We start from the raw sequence: 24,366 nt of genomic DNA on the forward strand, positions 1-24,366 counted from the left end.
TTAATGGAACACTATAACATTTCAAAGGTAAACTAAAAATTGAGAGATTATCTACAGGGGGGCATGGGTGGCTCAGTCAGTTCAGCATCTGACTGTTGATTGCAGCTCAGTTCATGATCCCACAGGTCGTGAGATCAAGCCCCGTGTTGGGTTCTGCACTGACCCTGTGGATCCTGCTTAGGATTCTCTCTCTCCTTCCCTCTCTGCCCCTTCCTGGCTTGTGCTCTCTCTCCTCTCTCTCTCAAGTAAATAAATAAAGTTTAAAATAAATAAAATAAAATAAAAGATCATCTACAAAGGAGAAAAAATCAGATGAAGTTTAGCTTCTCATCTGGAACATCAAATGAAGACAGTATAGCAATTTCATCAAGTTTTGAGGAAAAATATTTTGATCCAAGAATTTCATACACATCCAAGTCATTATGTGCAAATACAACAGAGAGACTTCCTTATGTAGGGCAAAAAAAAAAAAAAAACAAAAAAAAAAAACCAAAAAACTAAGGATAATGAATTTATTTACCGTTAATGATAAAATTTCCCCAACAATATTATCCAGAAGACAAAAAGGTAATTAAAAATCCCGAATTCAAGATTGAGAAAATTTGGAATTTATAAAGAAAATTGAAACTATTTAGAGAAAATAATTATGAAAAAATAATTATATAATAATTTACAAATCAGACATTAAAAATGGAAAGTGAGAAGGGCAAGGAAAGTAACAGTACACTGAATCCTGTATCATACATAAAATAGAACATCATGGAAAAATAGAGAAAGATAGCAGTAACTATCAATAGCATTAATGGGACACATAGCAATTTAACTTTAGAACTGATTATAGGGGATAAAATTTAGCATTCACTAACACCCATGTTTTTGTCTTCTTGTCAAATAGCCAGAATATATTTTCTGGGCTCCCTGCATCTGGGTGAGGTCATGTGACCAGTTTGTGCCACTGTTGGAGAAACTGACCATCTCTGATTGTGTTTAGTTTTTCCACCTAGAGGACTTGGGAAGGCCCATGGAATGGTGGACCTACTAGATGGAAGGAGTCAAGGTCCCTAAGTGGCTCCAGAGAGGTTAGAAGGGATGAGGAAGAGCTTCAGAATCCTCAGATTTATGGTTTTGGTTTCTGTGTGAATCCCATTACATAAAATAGAAAACACAGTAGCAATTATGGGATGCAGGATTTGATACTTGATTCACTTGAGACTTCTTGAATTTTAAGTGATTTTGTGACAACTAGGTAGACTTAGAAATTAAAGTGTGAATATCTGAGTTAGAGTTACATGATTTGGAGGTATACGCCAGCTTGTGTTTGAAGCAACAAGAAAAAATGAGGATTTCCCATGAGGTTATATTTGTTCAGATATTCTAATCCTATTTCGTGCAACGCATATTTTATAGAACACATAAATTTATCTGAGTAAAGGTGTTGCTCTAACTGTAGCATATCAATCAGGTCAATCTCAGTGAACTGAAGAAGAAGGTCATAACCTCTGGACACAATTTTTGTTATTAAATGCCATTTTGGGTGGCAATCTGTATGGGTTGGCCAGAAATGTGGTCTTAGGGGCACCTGGGTGGCTCAGTCGATCAAGTGTCTGACTCTTGGTTTTGGCTCAGGTCATGATCTCACAGTTCAAGAGATCGAGCCCTGCACTGGGCTCTGTGCTGACAGCACCGAGCCTGCCTGGGATTCTCTCTCCTTCTCTCTCTCTGCCCCTGTTCATGCTCTCTCTTCCTCTCTAAAAATAAATAAATAAGCTTAAAAAAATTGGTCTTAGCTGTAGCAGATTCTCAAATATACAACAATCTCCTCTCTTTTGTAGTAGATTCCTAAATAATTTTAAAGCAGCTGTTAGGTGGGCTAGTTGAAAGTCCTCCTGCAAAAGCACTTAGATTATTCTCTTTAATGCTGTTGGATTCTTTTTAAAGATTATTGTTAATATCAATTATTATCCTCTAGATTTTTAGTATCTAAACTAGGGTCAGCCAATGATAGTCTCTGGGCAAAATCTGGCCTATAGGCCAAATCTGTTTATATATAACCTGCAAACTAAAAATGGTTTTTACATTTTTAAACAGTTGGGGGGACAATCAAAAGAAGAATAGTATTTTGTGACATGTGAAAATTATATGAAAATGTTATTTCAGTGTCCATAATAAACTGTTACTGGCACACAGCCATGTTTGTTTAAGTGTTGTCTATTGCTGCTTTAGCGCTACAATGGCAAAGTTGAGCAGTTGCAACACAGGCTGTCTGTAGCCTGCAAAGCCTAAAGTATTTACTATCTGGCTTTTTCAAAAATGTCTGTGATCTGATCTAGGGCAATTGCAGTAAACCACTCCATTCTATAGTGTCCAAATTTGTCTATCATTGAATTCTTCAGCCACATTTCTCATTAGCAGGTGCATTGGGAGATAATGTCCAAATTTAAAAATTTGGTGGGATTCCATTAAGGTTATATTATAATAGAAGTGTCTTGCTCATAGATTCTCAAATTAGTGTCCAATTTCCCACGTTCTATGGTTCAGAGCTCTGGGTCATCAACTAAATACTTCTTAGAAAATGTGAGATTATCAAAACTACTTCTTGTGGGGCACCTGGCTGGCTCAGTTGGTAGAGCGTGTGACTCTTGATCTCTGGGTTGTGAGTTCAAGCCGTATGTTGGCAGTAAAGTTTACTTAATAAAAAAACAATTGTTTTTTAATCAAACTACTTCTTGAGAAAATTCTTTACTTGGACTCTGCTTGAGGGTAAAACTGGTCACATAAAGAGTTGGGAAGATCATCTTGGCCAGTGATCCCAGCCAGGTTCCTCCTTTTTCTCAAAAAGGTATCTCGTGCTTTCTATCTAGGTGAAGCATCAATCAGAAACAAATAACTGCATTTTGGAAACCTCATGAGCTACTTTCATCTCTCATTATGTCCTAGCTCCTATCAATAGCCTGCCAGAGCAAATTGTATTTAAAGGAAATTGTATATGAGATGTGTTAATTATTCATCATTTTACATTTGGCAATGAAAACAGGATAGATAATTTCTGCTCCTTAAGTGAATTGATATGAGCAAACACAGACTGAGATAGTTATCAAAGCTGAGGTAACCAAGAAGCTCACCAATAAAGTGATTTAAATAAAATAGATGTTAATTTATAACTCACATAATAGCCCCAAGGTGAGTGAATCAGATTGTGTTCCATTTCAACTATCCAAGTTCTTTCTCTTATGGGGCTTTGGATGTCTTATGTCCATGCCTGCTGAGTTGAAACTGTGAACATTGCCATGTCTACATTCCAGTTCAGGGAAATCATGAAGAAAGAACAGATAGGCATCTGCCCAATGTTTTGTGACTATGACACAGAATGACACACAAATTTCTTTTCACATTTTATTGGCATAAACACAGGCACATGGCCACAACCAACTCCAAGGCTGGTTAAGTGTAGTCTCTGGATTGACAGGCAGAGAAACACGATGGGATGGCATAGAGAAGAGAACTTTGGATGGGATCATGAGGTGAGGACTTCAAGAGCACCATGTCAGTAAAGTATAAGGGAAGAAGGTCAGGTTACAACAGGCACACAAGTGAACAAGAGGGCACCCCACGGAAAAGGCAAACACGGCCTATTTGCTTTGATAACTGTAGTGAAGGAGGAAGAGTAAGGAACAAGGTGCACCAACAACGGTGGATGCTTTTTAAAGGAGTTGACATCAGGGGCACCTGGGTGGCCCGGTCGGTTAAGCATTCATCTTTGGTTTAGGCTCAGGTCATGATCTCAAGGTTCATGAGATGGGGCCCCTCACGGGGCTTTGCACTGACAGGGTGGAACCTTTTGGGATTCCCTCCCTCCCTCTCTACCCCTCCCCTCCTCATGCTCTCTCTTTCTCTCAAAATAAATAAATAAACCAACAAAAAAAGGGCTGACATTGGAAATTATTGATATGTATTGCCATTCGAACAAGATAAATTCAGACAAAGTCAGAAATTCTTCTAAATTCAGGACAGTCTAAATTCTTCAAAATTTGGTGGCTTCTGACTAAGAGATCAAGATGATGAAGATACCTTTCTTGTGGATTTAAACTTGCTCTCTTAATGGTGACACCTTCATACTTTGTGAATTTTCCAGAGAGTTTACTGAGATATTGTAATGCAGGAGTAATGTCAGCCATCACTGTACTACCAGTGCCCAGGACAGAAAGAAGTCCTAGATAAATGTCTGTGGAAGAAAAAGGAAGGAAAGGAAAGACATAGAAAGGTAGAAGAGAAAAGGAGAAAGAGGAGAGGGCAGGTGAAAAAGAGGAAGGAGAGAGATGGAAAGGGAGGGAGATGTGGTACAAGATGTGAACACCCGAAGGTTGGGTGAGCTTTTGATGGATGGTAAGATGAGCAGCATTTGGATGATTTTTTATTCCTCTTTTTCAGTCCCTTCCTCTCTCACTACCTCCAGTGCCTTCTTGGTCTATTCTGGCCATGGGTGACCTTGTTAGTGAGGTGACCTCAGGAGACGTGCTGCCTTTCCACTGTATCCCCTCATGGGCATTTTCTTATTTGTCTGTTTATTTTAGAGTCAAAGTGTGGAGGATCTTAATAAATCACTCAGCAAATGTTCATAACCATTGAGGCAAAATGCATGAGAAATAGCTGAAAATTGATTAGTTTGGTTTGGGAAGACTGCTTACTAACTATAATGTTGAGTGAATTACAAAGTTCCAGTTTCTATCTCATAGGGCCTTTCTGAGAATGGCATGTATAATTTAACTGAAGGTGTTTTTGTATCCCTTTTTATAAAAATATGATTTTTTTTCACTAATATAATTTATCTTCATGGTATTTCATTTAGGCTGAAATATTTTCTTTTATTATATCTAACAGGGATAAGAACCTCCTATCCCTATGGGGACCAGGAAGACAGAAAGCATGTGACCTGTCTGAAGCAGAAGCCATTAGTCAGTGACAATTGGTATTATTCCTCCAGCAATGCAGGAACAGTTTCACACAATCAATTGATTTTTCAAACCAATCCTCAAATCATCATCATTATGTGAGACCTTCTGATTGTTATTTTTTTAAAAATACTACAGACAAAACAGTGTAGGGGGGAGGGAGGAGTAAATGTGGCCTATGTGCTGTCAGTTTGCAACATGTACCCTAAAACTGAATTGAAGAAATGTGGGGATGCGTGTACCTCACACGATATCACATAGCGATGCAAAACTTTAAAAAATTGTTTTCAATGTTTGTTTATTTTTGAGAGAGACACAGAGACGGAGTGTGAGCTCCCAGAGGAGGGGGAGGGGGCGAGAAAACAGGAGACAGAATCTGAAGCAGGCTCCAGGCTCTGAGCCCAGCGCAGAGCTCGATGTGGGGCTCTAACTCAGGAACTATGAGATCATGACCTGAGCCGAAATTGGACGCTTAACCAACTGAGACACCCAGGCACCCCGAGATGCAAAAGTTTAAAATGGGTGCTTCTAGAGTGTTCAATAACATTCCTGTTCATCCGTGGTTAGTAAAAATTTAGCAGAAATATACAGGTACCAAAATGGTGTGTACATAAGGAGGTGATAGTCTAGAAAGAATATGGTTTTTTAAAATACATTTTATGTTTTGGTGAAAGACAATTTTTAATAAGTAAATATTTATAAATTTATCCAGCTGACTTTCAACCCATAGTTTCCTGCCTTGTAGCATATTAAACAATGTGCCAAATGTATTCTGCGAATCAAGAAAACAACTTGCATTTAAATTACAAAAACTAGGTGGCCCTATCACCGAGGAGTGACCAGTTAATTTACTTAGGCGAGCAGGTTGCACAGAGGAAGAAAATGATAACGCAACAAGCTTTCGAAGAGCTGACCCTCTTCTGAGAGTTAACCTTTGTGCTCACAAATAGTTATCTGAAATATTTCTAAGGTATGAATGGAAATAACGGCAGATTGCATTACCTACATCCCGAAGGTCAGAGGTTCGGATTACCAAGGTAATGAAACTTCAGTGAGCTGCTGCAGATCCATTAGGTTTGTCAGTTTTTATAAGCATGCTTACTTCGGGCTTCCAATTATAACGTAAAGGACCTATATTGGCGAAAATTCAGCAGCTGGATCTTAACAGCAGTATTCAAATGTCAGATGAGGGGCAGGACATCCACCTTTATGAGCAGGCTCTTAAGATGAATCAGGTGGTGTGGGTAAAGTAGAGGAAGAGGGAGATGAGTGAAAATATATTATACATAACAATCCATCTCCAGATAAAAACTTCATATTTTTCCCAGAGGTGTCTCAGAGGGTAATCATAAGCATCAATTAACTTCCGTTCTTCCATTCAAATGGTTTAAGAGATCCCAATAGAGGTGACACTGATTATTAGAAACCTGCAACCTTATAAAAACCCTAGGGTTACTTAGCGGCAACGGAGATCAACACAACCAGTACAGATTTTAATTTACAATTAATGTCGCCTAATACTGGTTTTAATTCGCAACTGATGCAACATGAAAGCAAATTCACTCAGATGTTCTCAGTGGTACAGGAAGCATGTCTTAGGCTGTAACAAAACTCAAAAGTTGAGTCAAAATCACGTGGTTGCTACTCACCAACCAGGAGTAGACTTGTATCTTTCTATGTAGATGATTACCCTGGCAGGTACAGTTTTCTTTCATAAGAGAAACATTTTAACTGGGGATTTCTAAATCAGGTATTTCTCAATATTTGGTACTACTGATACTTAGAAGAATGGTTACAATACATATTTCCATGATAAACAGGGTTGTTTTCTGTTTTTTAATATTTTTTAATGTTTATTTATTTTTGAGAAAGAGAGAGACAGAGAGACAGAGAGAGTGTGAGAGGGGGAGGGCCACAGAGAGAGGGAGGCACAGAATCTGAAGCAAGCTGGAAGTCATGGACTGCGAGATCATGACCCAGCAGAAGTCGAACCCTTAACTGAGCCACCCAGGCACCCCACGTGTTATTTTCGGATTATGATAACGGATCACTACAAATTAACAGGTTCACTATTAAATGCTACTCTATTGGCCAACTAGACCTGAAACTTCAGTTATTGTGGTTTCTAAAAAGTGGCCGAGCAGATTAGATCCATCTGTGAGCTGTTTCAACTGCCCATAAAGGTATGTTCTCAATGGGGCCAGGGTGAACCCCCTGCATTATGGAAGCAAGTCCATTGATGATGTCCAGGCTCCATTTTCCTGTGCCAAGCTGGAATTGTGCCTACAACCAGGGTTGAAGATGATTCACTCAGAAAAATCCCTCACATTACAGCAATGCTACTCAGTGGTTCTTGCTAATAAGTGAGGAGTTACAAGATGGAGGGCAGAGCTTTTTTTAGGAAAGTGCACAATATTGCACTGTATCAAATTAATATGTGGCCATTTCAATACAACTGGCTGGTCTGACAGAAAATACGCTTCCAACCAAAAGGAATGGAAGAGGTAGAGAAGCCCCAGGAAGGATGTAGAAGCAGGGAGAGAGAGTCTGACTCTGAAGAACAGCGCAGAAATCTCGGCTTTTTGCTGTGTGTGTGTGTGTGTGTGTGTGTGTGTTTAACATGTCTATTTTAAATTCATTTTTGGTACTAATACATTAAGGGGAAAGAAAGGCATGAGAAGCTTACTTACTTGGTTTAGCCCATGTCACGTCTATGGCTGTGTGGTTAAGAACATTTGCAGTGAGATTGGCTCCCCTCTCTGGAAGACCAGCTAATGTCGTCACGGTAGCTGGTTGGCTTGGTGTAAAACCCACGCTGTTGTGTACAAAGACCTTATACTCGTACGTTGTAAACCTAAAAGGTTGTTTTTTAAAAGGTCATTATAAATTTCTCTTTTACAGCAAACAAAACACATAATTTTCTTTTTCCTCACAGAATACAGGATTTCCTTCAAAATGCACAATTTTCTGTTTCCCCTAAAAAATAGAATTATCTTCCTTTTCCTCCCTACACAAAGGCATATCACTGTTTTTGTAACTCTGGAGCCTTCACCAGAGTGTCAGGAAAAATATTTTATTAGGAATGCTAAAGCAAATACCCACTGTTTAAAACAAATGCAGCTTATCATTTTCTCATTCTTATTGTTTTCAGAAGTGGTAAGGATTACAGCTCAATTCAAGATGCAATTACAAATCTGGCAACCTGCCAGCTTTCTATCTGAATTTGATCCAGAGAGTTTTATGCTCTTCTTTTGGGGAAACTCATCCATTTTCAAATATCAGAATCCCTCATCACCGTTTTCTTCCTGTACCTATACTTTCTCCCCATAATCTCATTGGAAGATAGATAAACCCCTAAATTAAATCGTAACTGTGACCAAAGTGTACAACATTCTCCCGCGGAGAGTTTTGCTATAGCGAGCTGTATTTTGCAATCGTGTGAACATATTTCCTTGAGTCAGTACAGTGGAAGCTGAATATTGCTTTGCAGAAGGAGCAAAGTGGGTACTGGGTATGGAAATGTCATATGATGAATATTTCCCAAGTCATATACGAAATCAATGATTGAGTAAAGCCATCAATTCTTTATCCTTTTTGGTTCTTACAGGCAGAAGACTATCATGCTCTCTTTGTTTGGTTCAAAACTGCCCAGATAGGAAGATGTTATTTCTAGACACAGTCATATGTTATTTATAGACCCCGTCTGGACAATAGCTTGGATCGGGAAACTTGCTTAAACGTGTTGCATGACACATAACTATTCCCGGAGCCATCCAGTACTCAGGACGAGTGCTGGCTTCAGATCATCGTCACCTTATTTGGGTTTCCCACATCATCCAGGATGCCTTGTATCCAATGTGGGGCCTGTGGAATTTGTCTCCGTGAGTCACAACTTATCAGGCATGACAAAGAGTGGACGCCATTTGCAGGATTCTGCAAAATAACTGTCGGGATTCTCCCAGCATTTTGTTCCCACCTTTGTAGAGGTCTGTTTGTCTCATCTCACTCACAGCCCAAAGACATGGGGCTCTGCCTCAGCCACATGGAACGTGTTGCTCTGCTGTAGTGACAGGAAAGGGCTTCGGGATTTCTTGGAAGCTGTTTATCTGTTTTCCCCAAATAAGTACTAGCATCAGATTTCTACATTTGTCTGTTTTACCCTTTCTCCTCATGTTTTTCTTTCCTTTTTTTCTGCTGTGTAAGCTGTAATGTGTTGAATTGTGTCCCCCCTCAAAATATGTTTAAGTCGTAACCCCTGGTACCTGTGAGCTGAACTTAGGTGGAAATAGGATTTTTGCAGATGTAATCAAGTTGAGGTCTTACTAGATTTGGGAGAGCCCTAAATTCAACTGACTGATGTCTTTATAAGAGAAAACAGAGGAAATTTTTGATAAGGAGACACATAGGGGGACACACAGAGAGAAGAAGGCCATGTGAAGTGGGGGCAGAAATTAAAGTTATACGGTCACAAGCAAAGGAACAACTGGGACGACCAGAAGTTGGAAAAAGCGAGGAACAATTTTTCCTCGGAGACTGGAGGGAGCATAGCTCTGACAACACCTTGAGTTTAGATTCTTAGCTTCCAGAAATGTGAGAGAATAAATTTCTGTTGTTTTATGCCACCCAGTCTGTTTCTGGCTACCCCAGGAAACTAATGCAAATGCTTTCAGCAAGTGCCAAATAGTTGACTGGACCAAGACAATTGGAAAGATAATAATAACCTTTACTTAGTAGTCAATTTGTTTCAGGAATTTTCCACATGCATTAACTCACTACCTCACAATTACCGCATAAGGTGCTATTATGACAACTATTTTGAAAATGAGGAAAATAAAGCTCAAAGAGTTAAATCACTTGCCCAATTTGTCAAGCTGGTGAGACAGTGCAGATTCAAGCCCAGCAGTCTGATTCTAGAGCCTGCTCTTTTAGCCATGATGCTATGCTGCCAACATAATAATGATGGTGATAATAATAGCAATAATAATCTTAAGGATAATCTGATCTGTCAATACTTGGATGATGTCATATGACTGGGGCTTGACCTTTGAGTTATTTTTCTGGCAGTGGGGATAGATTTTTGCTTAGGTATCCAAACAGTCTCACCAAATTTCCTCTGTAACCACCAGTATGAATTTGAAGGATGGTGAGTTGGGGTTAAGAGGGTAGCAAGTCTGTGACAAAAGAATGAAACAAAAGCTAATGGCTCACATGGGAATTGAACCAGCGACCTTGGCTTCATTAGCTCTCTCCCTGAGTGAAATACTTTTAATTGTGTTTTACTTCATAAAATGGCTTAAAACAAATTTAGCTAGAGGCTGGATGCCTAATCTTCCCTCCTACAATATTTGAATTTTTCTTCCACATGTCTGTGCTATTATTCATTTAGTAATCTTTATGGCTTTAAATGGATACCATTTGTGTGATTCTTTTCTGCAAGTGGAATTAATATCATCAGGTGAATAAGTGATAAATTGTAAAAAATTCTGTAGGGCCTCAGTTTGTCATGTGACAATTTAAGCTATTTCATTATAATTCAGGTGTGGTAAAATACATGCTTTATATCTACACAGCAGAAATTGAGGCCATATAGATATATGTAACTGAAAAGTCCTGTTTGCAAAGCAGTATTTAGAATTTTTGAGTGAGACCTGACTCTAACTCAAATAATAAAAAACCTGCTCCATCTTTGAGGTAAGAAAACTAAGACTCTGAGAAGTTAAGTGGCTTTGCCTGAGGTTATACCAATAGTTAAGATGACTGAGAAAGCTGTACTCTCCTCAATTTCTAATATTAAATTCTTTCCACTATTTATTATTTTATTTAATTGAGAAATCAATAGGCATTTGACTTGAAGTTCATGCATTTGTCTTTTGCATTTTCTTTAACTTTCACGGTTAAGTTAAAATTTTCAGGATATAAGATCTTGGATTCTCTTACATGGAATACTAAAATACACTGTTTCCATTGGCATCCCAAACCTAATCTTTATGTTAGTTAATATAGATACGACTACGTGGGTCAGTTTATATTTTATCTCTTCGTGTCAAAAAAGAATGTATATATTAGTGTGCTTAAAGTGGTATTTTTTCATCTACTCAAGGTGTGTTATTTTTTAGATGGACCTACGTGTTGATTATTAACATCACATGCGATATGCCATTTCGTTAATAATAAGAGAATACTTATAAAAGAAAAAATGTTAGATGGATTGACATCATATACTCATGCAAAACATATGCATATCAACCAATTTCTTCTCCAAATACTAATCGTGTTCTCTAGGTATGTCTTGAAAAATGTACCATTTGAAACCCTGTAGCAAACAGCTTTTGACATCTGCAAAGTGAATGAACACTTAGAGTCTATCTGTAGCCAGTAAAACCAACTGTTTGGGGTCAACTTAGGATGACTGGGCTATTACAATGGTTATTCTCTAGGGGCGCCTGGATGTCTCAGTCGGTTAAGTGCCCAACTTCAGCTCAGGTCAAGATCTCATCGTTTGTGGGTTCGAGCCCTGGGTCTGGCTCTGTGCTGACAGCTTAGAGCCCGCTTCAGATTCTGTGTCTCCTTCTCTCTCTGCCCCTCCACCACTCATGCTCTTGTCTCTCTCAAAAAATAAATGAACATCGAAAAAATTAAAAAAAAACCCAATAGTTATTCTGTAAATCACTAATTTGTTTGAGACCATCCTCAAGCCCCTCCCTTCACCAAAGAAAACAGAAAATAGAAAACCTTGTTGTGTTGTACAAATGACTATGGTATTTTTCCTTGTAAAAGATAATTTATATTAAAAACTTATTTATGGAACAGTACTCATTTCAAGGTTCAGTTGTTATTACTCAAGTGAATTAGAAGGTTAGGTTCTGTTCAAATGCTGAAGCTTTTATGACCCCAGGAATCTGTTTATTTACAGAGTAGAAAATTGCATAAGTGAACGAATGGATATTTCATAGTTACTAAGGCATTCGGTCTCATAACTTTCAGGTCATATATAATTTGGTAGATTAGTGTCACAAAAACCTATCTGTCCAATAGAGAAATAAGCCCTACAGAAACTTTGGCAAGATGTTTCTTTTACACATTATACTGGTCTCTCTTGTTTGGTACATCATTTCGTTTATTCATTCATTTGTTCATTCATTCAGGAGTATCTGTTGAACACTCACAACATCCTAGGTGCTAACCATCATAACAAATGTCATATCTGTTCTCCTGGAGTACGTATGCTTTACAGAAATATATTTTTAAATGAAACCCCTAAAAATATGTTCATTGATTCCTTTCTCTTCAAACGTGTGTCAGAGAGAACATCTAATCTAACCTTATCCAGTCAGGACGTCTTCATAGAGGAGGTAACATTTGGGTTAGGTGTTGATGACAAGCACCATACTGTCCAGTGGAGACATGTGTCTAGTGGGAAGAATTATTCCATGGCAAAACGTGTGGAGGCTTGTATCTTGAAAGGGTCTGATGTGTTTTTGTAACCAATAAAATTCTTCAGTGCAGCCACAGAATGCCTCAGGTCGTTTTCATCAGAATTAAAAATGTGTCAACATTATTGATGTCCTAACAGAATTCATGTGTCAATATTGTCACCAGTATAAATCATGCTTCTGAAAATGCAAGCTATTCAGCCGCTTCTCCCACTAACTCTCTTCATATCTGCCACAAGCCAACGGATGCTCCAGTGCGGCATCACACGTGGGGGGATTATAGAAGCCAGCCGGCTGTTCCTTACATCCCCAAATCCTTTGTGGGGATGAACAAGTAAACCAATGAAAACGCGACACCGTTTCTACTGCTGAAATCTGCAGTTATTTGAGTATCTCAATGATGGTATCTACCTTTTCTTTATACCACTTGTGTGCTGTTTCTAAAAATGCTACTGAAGATTTGTTCTTTTGATATTGAAGAGTAATGCTTATCACCCTTGGAAGTTTTCATAATATGGTACTTTCTAGGTTGTGAAGGCAAGTTGCAGCTCTCATCTCAAGAGCCCATCTATATTTATGCTACAGAATGCCACACCTAAAATAATTATACTGTAATTTCTGGCTTTGTTGTACTATGCCATCATGTTAGAAGGAAATGCAAAGAAACCAGAATTTTTTTGTTTGTTTTTGAATAAAATATTAGGGGAAAAAATTCCTAGGACGAAATGCATTCTTCCACATTTGGAGGCTCATTTTTCATGAGGAAAGGTTTCATATGATGGCACTTGGAAAAAGATAGCTTGAGGTAAATTTAGAACAATGAAAAAAAAATCTCAATGAGAAATGCACCGTGAGTCTAGTACTGTAATGTCAATGTGAAAGAGACACATAGTTGCTCATTTTGAGTCAGGTACCTTGCTATGAGATTGCACACCAATACTCAGAAGTCGACTTTCATTCTGAGAGTCAACATGGACTCACATTTTGATATTAACAAAGAAAATAATAGGCTCTACCTCATGTTAGTATGCATGGGAGAAGAGTCTTCTTCCTCTCACCCTCTGTGTGTACAAAGTTAATTTTTACTTAACAGCTACAGCTTAAACATACACTTACACTACAGAAACAGGTGCCATGGAACCGGCCCAATCTTTCCATATTAGCAAAGCAGGACCTGTCAGCTATGTACACTTGATCTTATTGTGAAGGAGGGGAATGAAAAGTACATTCTTTAGAATATTATCCCCTAGAACCTACACCCTCTTTTAGGGCTTGAAACATTTCATTTTGGAAGGTTTCAAAAAATTAGAAACTACGTCAGTAAAATAGAAACTTAGATTTTGTGGTATATTTAGCCAAAGAATTTAATTTTAAAACACTCGAGTCCAACCGTTCTTTGAAAATAAGATGAATATTTAATTTTGAATACTTTCATTTAAAGATAAGTCAGTTAGTGGATCCTTGAGGAGTCACACGGAGGCCTCTTTTCCGACTGTCATTGTGAAAGAAAACAGACATTTATAAATAACATAAAGGAACAGGAGTTAGAACATACCACCCTTTATAAACTTAATCACAGCTAAGTTATTATAATCTACAAGTCATAATCTGTTATTTCTTATAACTTGTTCTTCCTACATCAAATCCAAAACAAAAAAGGAGGGCATGCCATCACTGTGTTCTTGGTAGTTTTGTTTGATCACTCAGAAAACAAGGCACTGCAAATCATGAGCGTGGGTTGATGCTAACAGTGAAGGAGGTAGCTGCCCCCTTTAAACCCTGTCGGGCTCACCTCAGCAGCATCAGATGATAACAGCATGTTTACCAGGCTTTCCAAGTGATGAAAATGTCAGGGAATCCGAAGTTATGGTTCCCCCAACAACCATAACTTGGCTGTTTTGCACTATTAAGGAAGGAAAGTTAGAAACTGACATGTCATATAAGCCTAGAGTTACTTGAGTCTGTCTACACAGAGCAAAATTCAATAATGAGGCAACTTGGATGTGTAAGTCAGACAAAATCACCCCTTACCCAAGATGAACATAAGAACAAAAGAATTTTTGTTTCAACTAAATTATCTAGGTAGTTAGCTCCAAATATTCCATTTGGTACATGGAGATATAAAGGAAAAAAAAAAACCTACCAGAATGATTTGAATTTCAGAATATAATAACAATTTAGATAATTGCTATGCTTTCTATAGATCACACACACGTAGCTAACCAGAATATACCACTGACCAAGGGAATTGACCTTAATTTATATTTACACTCACAGATACATCCATAAAGGGATGCCCAGTGAACCTCAAGTTAATTTTACTTTTTATATCAAGAGAAGGTCCATTTTTAAAGCTGATTCTAGATGTAGCTATGGTGATATCAGGTCAAGTTGGGAAGAAACACTTCAATGTTCCACTTATTTATGTATATGTAAGGTAAGAAGGAAATAAGGAATGGTGGAGTCTGAGGTGAATAGGAAATTTCATATTCTTCATAAAGGCATTAGAATTCAATTACGTCCCCCACCCTAACAACAGCCAGCCAAACAAGTCAGCAAGACAAATCAAAGCCAAAGGGTAGGGTCATTGAAGAGCTGCTAGACAGGTGTGTAACAAAGTGAGCTGAGGGCTCAGGTCTTCCCCTCTGCGATCTGAGAGGCTGCTAGTTTACCAGCAGGGGTGATGAACCCTGACTGCCAGCGGTCAAGGTGGGTAATGGCGACATCTACCAAAAAAGATCACTTCTTAACAGCAAAACAGTCACAGCCCATAGTGCCCACCAGTGGACTAATTTCCAGTTTTCTCTCAGAGTTTTGAGAGAACCCTCCATGGGCTAAAGGGGCCTCTAGCTTTGTTTGGACTTATAAAGGATATAAGGCTAAAAAAAAAAATTTCTCATAATGTGAAGACACACACCATTTATTTTTAATATTAAAAAGAAATGCATATTGTTTCTTATCACAAGCTGCTTACATGGGTCATATCAATTATTTGAATAAAAAAGAATTTTTTTTTTTGCTAGTCCTAGCAGAAAACAAAACAAAACAAAACAAAACAAAACACAGAACAAAAAACCCTTGACATTTAGCATTATGAGGCTAGTCAAAATACCTCCTCAGCACATTGGTTAGATGTATACTTCCCTTCTAGAAGCAGCTGTCAACAAAGTGGTTATGTCACCTTATGTTTCACTTTAATTTGTGGAGATTTAACTATATTTCTTTTCTTAAATCTTAGATTTGGACCTCTCATTAAAAATTCTTAAAGGCATCACTAAAATTCAATAATAAATGTTTGACTTTGGTCCAATTCTTTAATAAGTTTTCATTTCTTCTATAAAGAAACATTAACTTTCTGAGATTTATTCTCTTTTTCAGATGAACATCTCATGGCTAAACATCTGACTATAATGTTAAATAGTCAAGTCCTATTTATATTGGAAAATGCTATATTTAAGGCATTTAGAGTTCACAGGTCATAGAAAGCTACTTTTCTATATGATTTCCCTAGGTAGTGTTGGTGACTATGCAGTTAACTGAGATGAAAGCAATTAATACGTGTACAGCCATGTCTGTGATGTGTTTTCCTCCACTAGAGTGTGAGGTCTTTGAGGGCAAGAGTTATGCTGAATTCACTTTTGTTTCTCATCCCCGTGCCTTTCAGCATATAGTAAGCAAGAAGAAATAATTACAGAACGATGTTGGGTTAAGTGAATAATGAACCCAAAATAGTGGAGAATAGTCTAGTGACCATGATGATTGAGGTGGACTTACAAAAATGGCAATTTCCTGGGGTTCACTCTATTGCTTCATCAGATTTACATATTGCTTCCCCCCAAGAACCTTAGAATATCTGTAAGGTTTTCCCCACCACAATCCTTTAAGATGGGCAAGGGATTTTCCTTGGTTTTATCCATTCCCCAAAGATAATAACACTACAATTAATATTCCTAAGGCACAGAGAAATGAAATAACTCACTGTTTACTGAGTTACTGTCTTCTTTCATTTAATAACCATCTGAGGGCCCACCACGTGCTGGGCAGGATGCTAGGGACTGAGGGTACGGGGGTCACCAAGAGAAAACCCTGCCTCACGGTGGATCTGACGATACAGTGGGGTGTCCAGCCAAGCAGCCAGGCCAGTACATTACAGTGACAATAGTGATATATGAGGGCGTTTGAAGGATACCTGAAAGGGGCAGCTGAGTCAGACCAGCAAAAGTGGGCAGGGAAGCCCACTTTCAGACCAAGATGTAAAGGGTGATCTAGTCAGACAAAAGGGAGAGGACGGCAATGGGGGGGAAGGTGAGTTAGCAAGTGGTCCATGTCAGAGGCACTGGAAGTGATGTTCATGAGGCTGGAAGGGAGCCCAGGTGGGGAAGGGGGGCGGGGGAGGCAAGGCCAGAGCTGTAAACAGAGTTCAGGGTAGAGCTAGTCAGTGGGGCATCCAGGAAAATGATTAAGCTGATAGAAAAGTTATTAAAAAAAAACGTGTCTGAAAAGTGTTCATAAAATAATATTTACGGGGTTTTTTGTTGTTGTTTTGCTTTTGTTTTTCTTTTGCAATCTGATTGCATTGCTTGGACTCAGCAAAGCTGAGAAGTCATTTAATCCCATCCAATCTCCTCATTTTATAGACAACAAAAGTTGAGCCCAGAGAAAGTAGGTGACTTGCATAAGGTCACAAACCTGGCTCTCCAGCTCAGGGTGACACAGACCCAGATCTGCGGTTCCTCCCACGCACTGCTCTCTGCTGACATTGCCTATTTGCCTGTTTCCTGGTTCCTTTGAACCCTCGGTTGAATTCTTCTGAGTCCCAGGTGTGCTAAGTAAATAATTTTTGTGTGGACTGAATCGATTATAACAATTATTTTCCAGAAGTTATAGTAAACATGTTGTCAGTGCCCAGTCATTCCCCCCGTTTCGAATATGCTTGCTATTTCCAAACTCTTCAATTAAGTTTTCATGTCTTGCTGGAGCTGTGATAAAGGCAATAGGTTAAGGCTCCAACATGTACAAGTTCGACTTCAAAAGGCTTATTTTAAGCATACAGTTAAGATGGCAAACATTAAACATGCTGACCGTTGCAGTTCGATGATTAATGCCACAGATAATAACCGAACATGTTTTATTGCACAACTGATAACATGCTCACACAATGAAGACACTAAGATACTTTGAACTATTCAACGTGCCCAAGACTAAATGCCAGCATTTGTTTTTATAGTTTTTGTAATCTCACCTGCTAAGACCCTTATCTTCATAAAACCACTGAGTTCCTGAATAAATATTGTGCCACAGATTTAAATCTTCTGGGGGATTTGATGCAAGTGGTTGCTGGATTTTACGTCTGAGAAGCTCATATCTAAAGCAAAAGACAAGCAGAAACATCAGGATTATCTCAACTAATGTTATTACCAAAATTCAGGTTGTTTCATGGTATGAGTGTCTGGGGTGTGCATGTAAACGCAAAGAAAACATCTTAATTTACAATCACCAAGTTTTTTCCAGATAGTCATTGCCTTCTAGCTCAAGATTCACATATTCAATTATTTTGAAACAATCAGCTACATTCACATTTTACTATTATCAGTAAGAATGATAACATTTTAGATTTCTTCTATTTCAGATTTGCCAAAACTTTATCGCCAGTTTCACACAAAGTAGAAATACAAAATGCTTGTAAAGGTAATGATTTCCTAAGACTTCAACCCATCAGGGCTTTATAAATAATGATAATATTATCAACTTGCTGCTCTTGGCTAAGTGTCAAGTGTAGACTGTTAAAAAGCTATTTCAGAATCACACACTTCCCTTTCATCTTATCTGTGTCCCTGACCACATTCTTTACAAGTTTCCAGATAATAACACCATGCCAAGGAACTACTGTGCTAGCTTTGGAATTTTGAGGCGTATTTGTGTAAATGTATTATTTAGAACATGCATCAAATTTGCCTAACATATAATTAAAATCTATTCTGAAAATCAAGAGAAGGATCACATCAAAGATCGTTAGACAACAGTGATGGTCGTTTCAAGGGGTTTTAGAGCTTCACAAAACTATATTTTGATTTTGATGAACTTCTATGGCTCTATATAAGTCAAGATATGCAATATGAAATTGTATTCAAGTTATGAGTGGGGACATCCAATCAGGAACTAGTTCTGCATTCGTACATGAGTAAAAGTCTCTTTCCTTCCCTCCTTGAGACAAGACCGTAATAGGATCCAAAAGCACAGTCACTTTCTCTTACCTCAAATCGGGTCCGTTTGGTCTGGATGGTGGCTGCCATGAAATCGCAACATATGATTCACTTAGTGGAATCGCCAACAACGGGTTAATGCCCTGAGGTAGGGTGGGGTGGGTGGTAACATGGGTAGGTAAACTCTCTGTGCACCCTCCTAGGTACCCGTTACCTCCTGAACAAGCCACAATGGTGACAGAATAATTAGTGAAGGGAATCAGATGAGTAATTACTTGACTTAACACTGAGGAAGTAACATTGGTTATTGTGATGTGAGGGTCGGGCATGCGGATCTCATAGCTAAGCATGTCTCCATTTTGGATGAGTGGGGGTTTCCAAGTGACCTGAAAGAAAAGATAAATTTAGAATCAGTGTGACAACACAGGAACAGAGCAAGTGAACTTCACAAGGCCTAGAATTTTGCTCTGTCTTGTTTTCACTTAAGTCACTTTCTAAATGCCTCCTTTCGACTTAGCCTTTTGCACTAGACAGTAATGAAGGGTTTGGGATCAATTAGCAGTACACCAGGAACCAAATGAAATGCTGTTTCCTGGGTTTAGCTTTTAGTCGTGATACTTTCTAGGACTGTCAGACTAATACACACCTTGGCGATTCATCTCCACTGTGGGTGTTCTAAAGGACACAGAGCACACACATGGAGAAAATTCACACATCCACATGCATCAATGGGGCAGTGGCAGGATTTGACAGTTTTCTTGTTTACAGCTCAATTAAATGAAATATCAGAACTCCCTGCTTTGCATTGTTAGTGTGTACTCTAAATATGTAACTACCCTCTTTTTCTTTCTTTCTTTTTTTCCCTTTTTGGACTGTGGGGGTGGAGGACCATTCTTTGCATTTTCTGAGGATGCACAGTTGAGTTCCTGAATCTCAAGTGTGCATAATGCAAAAAGTAAAGCAACAGCAACTTCGATTGTCAAAGACAAGAGATAAGCTTTTAAAATGGCAAGCAAAGGATGATCCTATTTAACTAACACATGGACCTCAGCATGAGAAAGAAAGAAACATTTTGTGATGGGATACTACATTGTTGAATATTCCTTTTCCTTTTTTTTTTTTTTGGCTAAATTTTGTAAGGCTGTAGTGGTAACACACTCATGCTTTGAAGGTAAAAGAGCCCTAATAAAATGTACATAGGCCATTAAAAAAATCACTTTTTTACCTACTATTCTGGTTCTTCTCTCATCATTGCCTTGCAATGTTCCTTAAAGTTTAGAGTATGTATTTCATCTCTTAAATAGACTGTATGCTTCTGGATGGCAGGGCCTAAATTGTATACCCATTTAATGTCATGCACGCAGAGATGGAGTATTATATTCTTTTCCTTAGCATACAGTTATTTTGAAAATTTAAAAGACAGATTTCCACAGAGTAATATGTAATGATATTCACATTTGTAACTCTATACAAAATCAAAGTCAGAAAGAAGTAATAGAAAAATTAGAATACAGAAGAATTGACCAACATTTTCTATCTTAAATCAAAGAGAAAACAATTTCCTCCAGAAGGAATATCACCTGAGATTTCCAGAGGGCATTCTTACTGGTAAGTGGCAGCAAAGTGGGCTCCCGCCACATGTCAGTGGGCTAGTTGCTTGCTCATTGCTGTCCTCATTTAGAATTAACAATGGCCCAATACCTACTCAGATTTTACTACATGGTTTGAAATCATTGCTAATTTGAAAAACTTCTTCTTGGAGTGGCCCACACTGTTTTCGGGTGGAAAGAAGTTTTAAATGTGTACCTTATGAGCATAGCAGATTTGTCTGGATGTAGAGAACATCAAAGAAACCTAAAGAGCAAAGGTTGTAGAAGAGACATAGGATTCTATTTGTTTTGTAGGTGCAGTGCTCTGTGGATTCAAAAAATGAGTCAAGGTCAAACTCAGGGGACTTCTTGATGCTTGTAACGTAAATGAAAAATGGAAGGGTTATGACAGCTAAATTCAACCTGACTGATACATGGAATACCACTTTTTTTTTTGCCTCTCGAGCCAGAACATTCTGAGTTCAGGTCAAGGTTTGGCAGCACTTGAAAGAATTAAAACTTAGGAGATCGTCTGTGCAATTGAGCTAACAGTGAATTGATTTGGAAGTTGGTATTCAGACTGAGAAGAAGCACTCATAAGATAAAACTTGAATAAGATATCCAGAAGAGATTAAAAGATTTGATGTAATGATTCTGAAGACAGTCATTTGAAGATCTTTGGGGAAAAAATCCCTATTTTATATACTATAAATGTTTACATCTGAAAATTACCTATTTTTCTCATTTAAAAACTACAGAGTTAGGAAAAAAAAAAAACCTCTTTTTGACAGTAGTGAGTTGGAAGACATGAATCCACTTCTACAGAAATTTTTAGAAGGACTTTTATGTGAAGAAGACCATTGTTCTCATAGTTGGTAAGCTAACAGAAATGGTTTCTAACTTGGTTACCTTCCTGAAAATATCCCAGAACCATTATTAAAAATAAATGCATTCAAGATTTTTAAGTAGCCAGCTACCTAAATATTCTATTCTATTCTTTCCTATGCTCAAGATCACATTTACTCCAGTGCAGGCAAAAATGTATGAGACTGAAATTTTCAGTCTGCTTAATTTCCCATGTTTTTTTTTTTTTATGTATACATTGTCTACAGGAAGGATTATGAAATATTGTTGCATCTCAGAAAACCTAGAAAGAGCATGTTCCTGGCCTGAATAAACAAGAGATGCACTCTCTAAAACAAGAATTTTACACTGAAATCTTTTACATAGAATTATAGTCTCTTACTAGAAATATAATGTTTATTTCAGAGATGCCCTGACTACCATAATTATTTATTTTAGTTGAGTGGTACATAATTGTTGAGATTTCCATTTTTCTGTTTAGTTATTATTTTTCAGAAAAAAAGAACAGGTGGGTAGCTGGTTAAGTGTTTAAGGAGCAACTGACTTGAACCAACTCTTTCAGATCCCTGAAGAGTAGCTTCCCTTAAAGAATCAAGGCATCTGCAGGGTGCCCGGGTGGTTCAGGTGGTTGAGCATCTGACTCTTGATCTTGGCTCAGGTCACGATCTCATGGTTGTGGGATCGAGCCCTGCATTGGAGCCTCAGTGTGGAGCCTGCTTGAGATTCTCTCTCTCTCCCTCTGCCCCTCTCCCCTGCTCTCTCTCTAAAATAAAATAAAATAAAAAGATTAAAATTAAAATTAAAAAAAAATAATTAAGGCACCTCCAAAGATCCCTACTGTAAGCAAAAATTTATGAATGCAGGTCAGTTGATTGGCCTCTGGCCTGAAAAAGTAACACAAATGAATATTGTAACTTTCTTCCTTTTTTAACTCCATCAAACTATATTTAAGAACTTTATGAAGATTTATGAAGATTGACATAATGGGTTGAGAATGGGTTCAGAATCAATGTCCCTGATTGGTGACCCAGACTATTCAACTGAAGCTGTGAGACTTTGAGCAAAATACTTAACATATCTGAGCCTCAGTTTCCTTCACGTCTACTGTGAAGAGACCATCTTTGCCTTCATGTCTATATACGGTTGCATAATTCTAGCACTAGTTCATACAAGGTGTGAGTATACAAGGACCAAGGGTGTGGACCATTTGACTCCATATAGCAATTCCTCTTGACAACAGACTCCCCGGCAAAGCTTCTCTTACAGAACAAGGTGTATAATAAGTATTTGTTGAAATAAACTTAAATTTCTCTTTCAGAATATCATCCCTTTCTTTTAAACTTACATAAATTTGTACACTTTCTCTCATGGCAAGATACAAATCTAATATCTTAAATGAAAACCGACTGTTAATGTACAAATGAAAAGTGGGGTGTGGCCCTTTACCTCTGCCTCGTCCCATGACCTCTCCACGGCAGGCTACCCTCCTAAATTGAACAGGTACTATCTTGGGATATAGTGTTCCATACTTTCTGGTATGCTCAGATAAACAAAGCAAATATACCCACATATATGTAAGCTGTCTCTCTTTAATTTTTTTTTACCAAAAAAATGTTTATTCTATTCCTACTAACCTGTAACTTAATTTTTACACTTAACAATAGACTACAGGCATATTCATTTTTGTTTTTTGTTTTTTGCTATTACATAATACTCCTTTCATGATTGAAAACAAATTATTCACTTTTTATCCTATTGACATTTCCCTACTGCTAAAAACAATACTTTAAAATGTATATATACATATCATTGTATTTATTTTTATTGGATAGGTTAGCAAGAATTGCTATGCCAAAGGTGCATTATGTTTAAGTTTAATGATTATTGATGGATTACTTTCTGAAAGGTTGAGGTAATTCACTTTATTACAGAAAATGAAAGAAAGTGTCCATGATCTGTATCCTCAGAAACTATTAAAACTACCACTCTTTTTAGTTTCTGCTTATGTATTACTTATTATTTTACTTAGTTATTAATTATTACTTAATTATTTCTCCAATTAGTTTGCATTCTCTTTGCTTTTTTGTGAGCTATAAATATTTCCAAATATTATTGACACTTTACATATCTTCCTTCCTCTTTAAATTATCCATATTTTATACATTATTTTCTATTGAATTGTCTTTTAATCATAAATTATTAGAAAAGTAAATTATTAGAAGTTCCTTCTATGAGACATGAATAGACACTTTTCCTTTTTTTTTAAATTTTTTTTAGTGTTTACTTATTTTTGAGAGAGAGAGAGAGTGCGAGCAAGAGAGGGGCAGAGAAAGAAGGAGACTCAGAATCCGAAACAGGCTCCAGGCTCTGAGCTGTCAGCACAGAGCCCTATGCGGGGCTCGAACCCACGAACCGTGAGACCATGACCTGAGCAGAAGTCAGACGCTTAACTGACTGAGCTACCCGGGCACCCCTGAATAGACACTTTTCCAAAGGAGACATCCAGATGGCAAACGGATATATGAAAAGAGGCTCAACATCACTCATTATCAGGGAAATATAAATCAAAACCATGTTGAGATACCATCTCATGCCAGTCAGAATGGCTAGAAGTAACACCTCAGGAAACAACATATGCTGGTGAGGTTGTGGAAAAAGGGGAACTCTCTTGCACTGTTGGTGGGAATGCAAACCGATGCAGCTGCAATTGTACCTGTAAAACAGGGCGGAGATTTCTCAAAAAAATTAAAAATAGAACTACCCTACAACCCAGCAATAGCACTACTTTTGGAATTTATCCAAATGTAACAGGAGGGTGATTCATAGGGGCACATGGACTGCAATGTTTATAGCAGTGCTAGCAACAATAGTCAAATTATGGAAAGAGTCTAAATGTCCATCAACTGATGAATGAATAAAGAAGATGTGGTGTATATATATATATACACACACACACACACACACACACACACACACACACACACACACAATGGACTACTACTCGGCAATGAAAAAGATTGAAATCTTGCCATTCGCAACAACATGGATGGAAATGGAGGGTATTAAACTAAGAGAAATAAGTCAGTCAGAGAAAGACAGATACCATATGTTTTCACTCATATGTGGAATTTGAGAAACTTAACAGAAGACCATGGGGGAAGGGAAGGAAATAAGTTATGAACAGAGAAGGAGGCAAACCATAAGAGACTCTTAAATACAGAGAACAAACTGAGGGTTGATGGGGTGGGGGGTTGTGGGGGTGGGGAGGTAGGCGATGGGCATTGAGGAGGGCACTTGTTGGGATGAGCACTGGGTATTGTATATAAGT

The 24,366-nt window shown here is 37.9% G+C and overlaps 1 protein-coding gene across 1 annotated transcript in view; it reads right to left on the reverse strand.

The window, feature by feature from the left end:
• USH2A (usherin) overlaps positions 1–24,366 on the reverse strand; it is a 767,091-nt gene that overhangs the window by 217,991 nt on the left and 524,734 nt on the right. The window contains exons 43-45 of the mRNA XM_042976063.1: positions 18,637–18,971; positions 17,625–17,747; positions 7,640–7,803 (exon numbers count right to left, since the gene is read on the reverse strand). Of these exons, the coding sequence (XP_042831997.1) occupies positions 7,640–7,803; positions 17,625–17,747; positions 18,637–18,971 (622 nt within the window). The remainder of the gene's footprint in view (positions 1–7,639; positions 7,804–17,624; positions 17,748–18,636; positions 18,972–24,366) is intronic.

Source organism: Panthera tigris, chromosome F3, assembly GCF_018350195.1.
Source record: "Panthera tigris isolate Pti1 chromosome F3, P.tigris_Pti1_mat1.1, whole genome shotgun sequence".
NCBI lineage: Eukaryota > Metazoa > Chordata > Mammalia > Carnivora > Felidae > Panthera > Panthera tigris.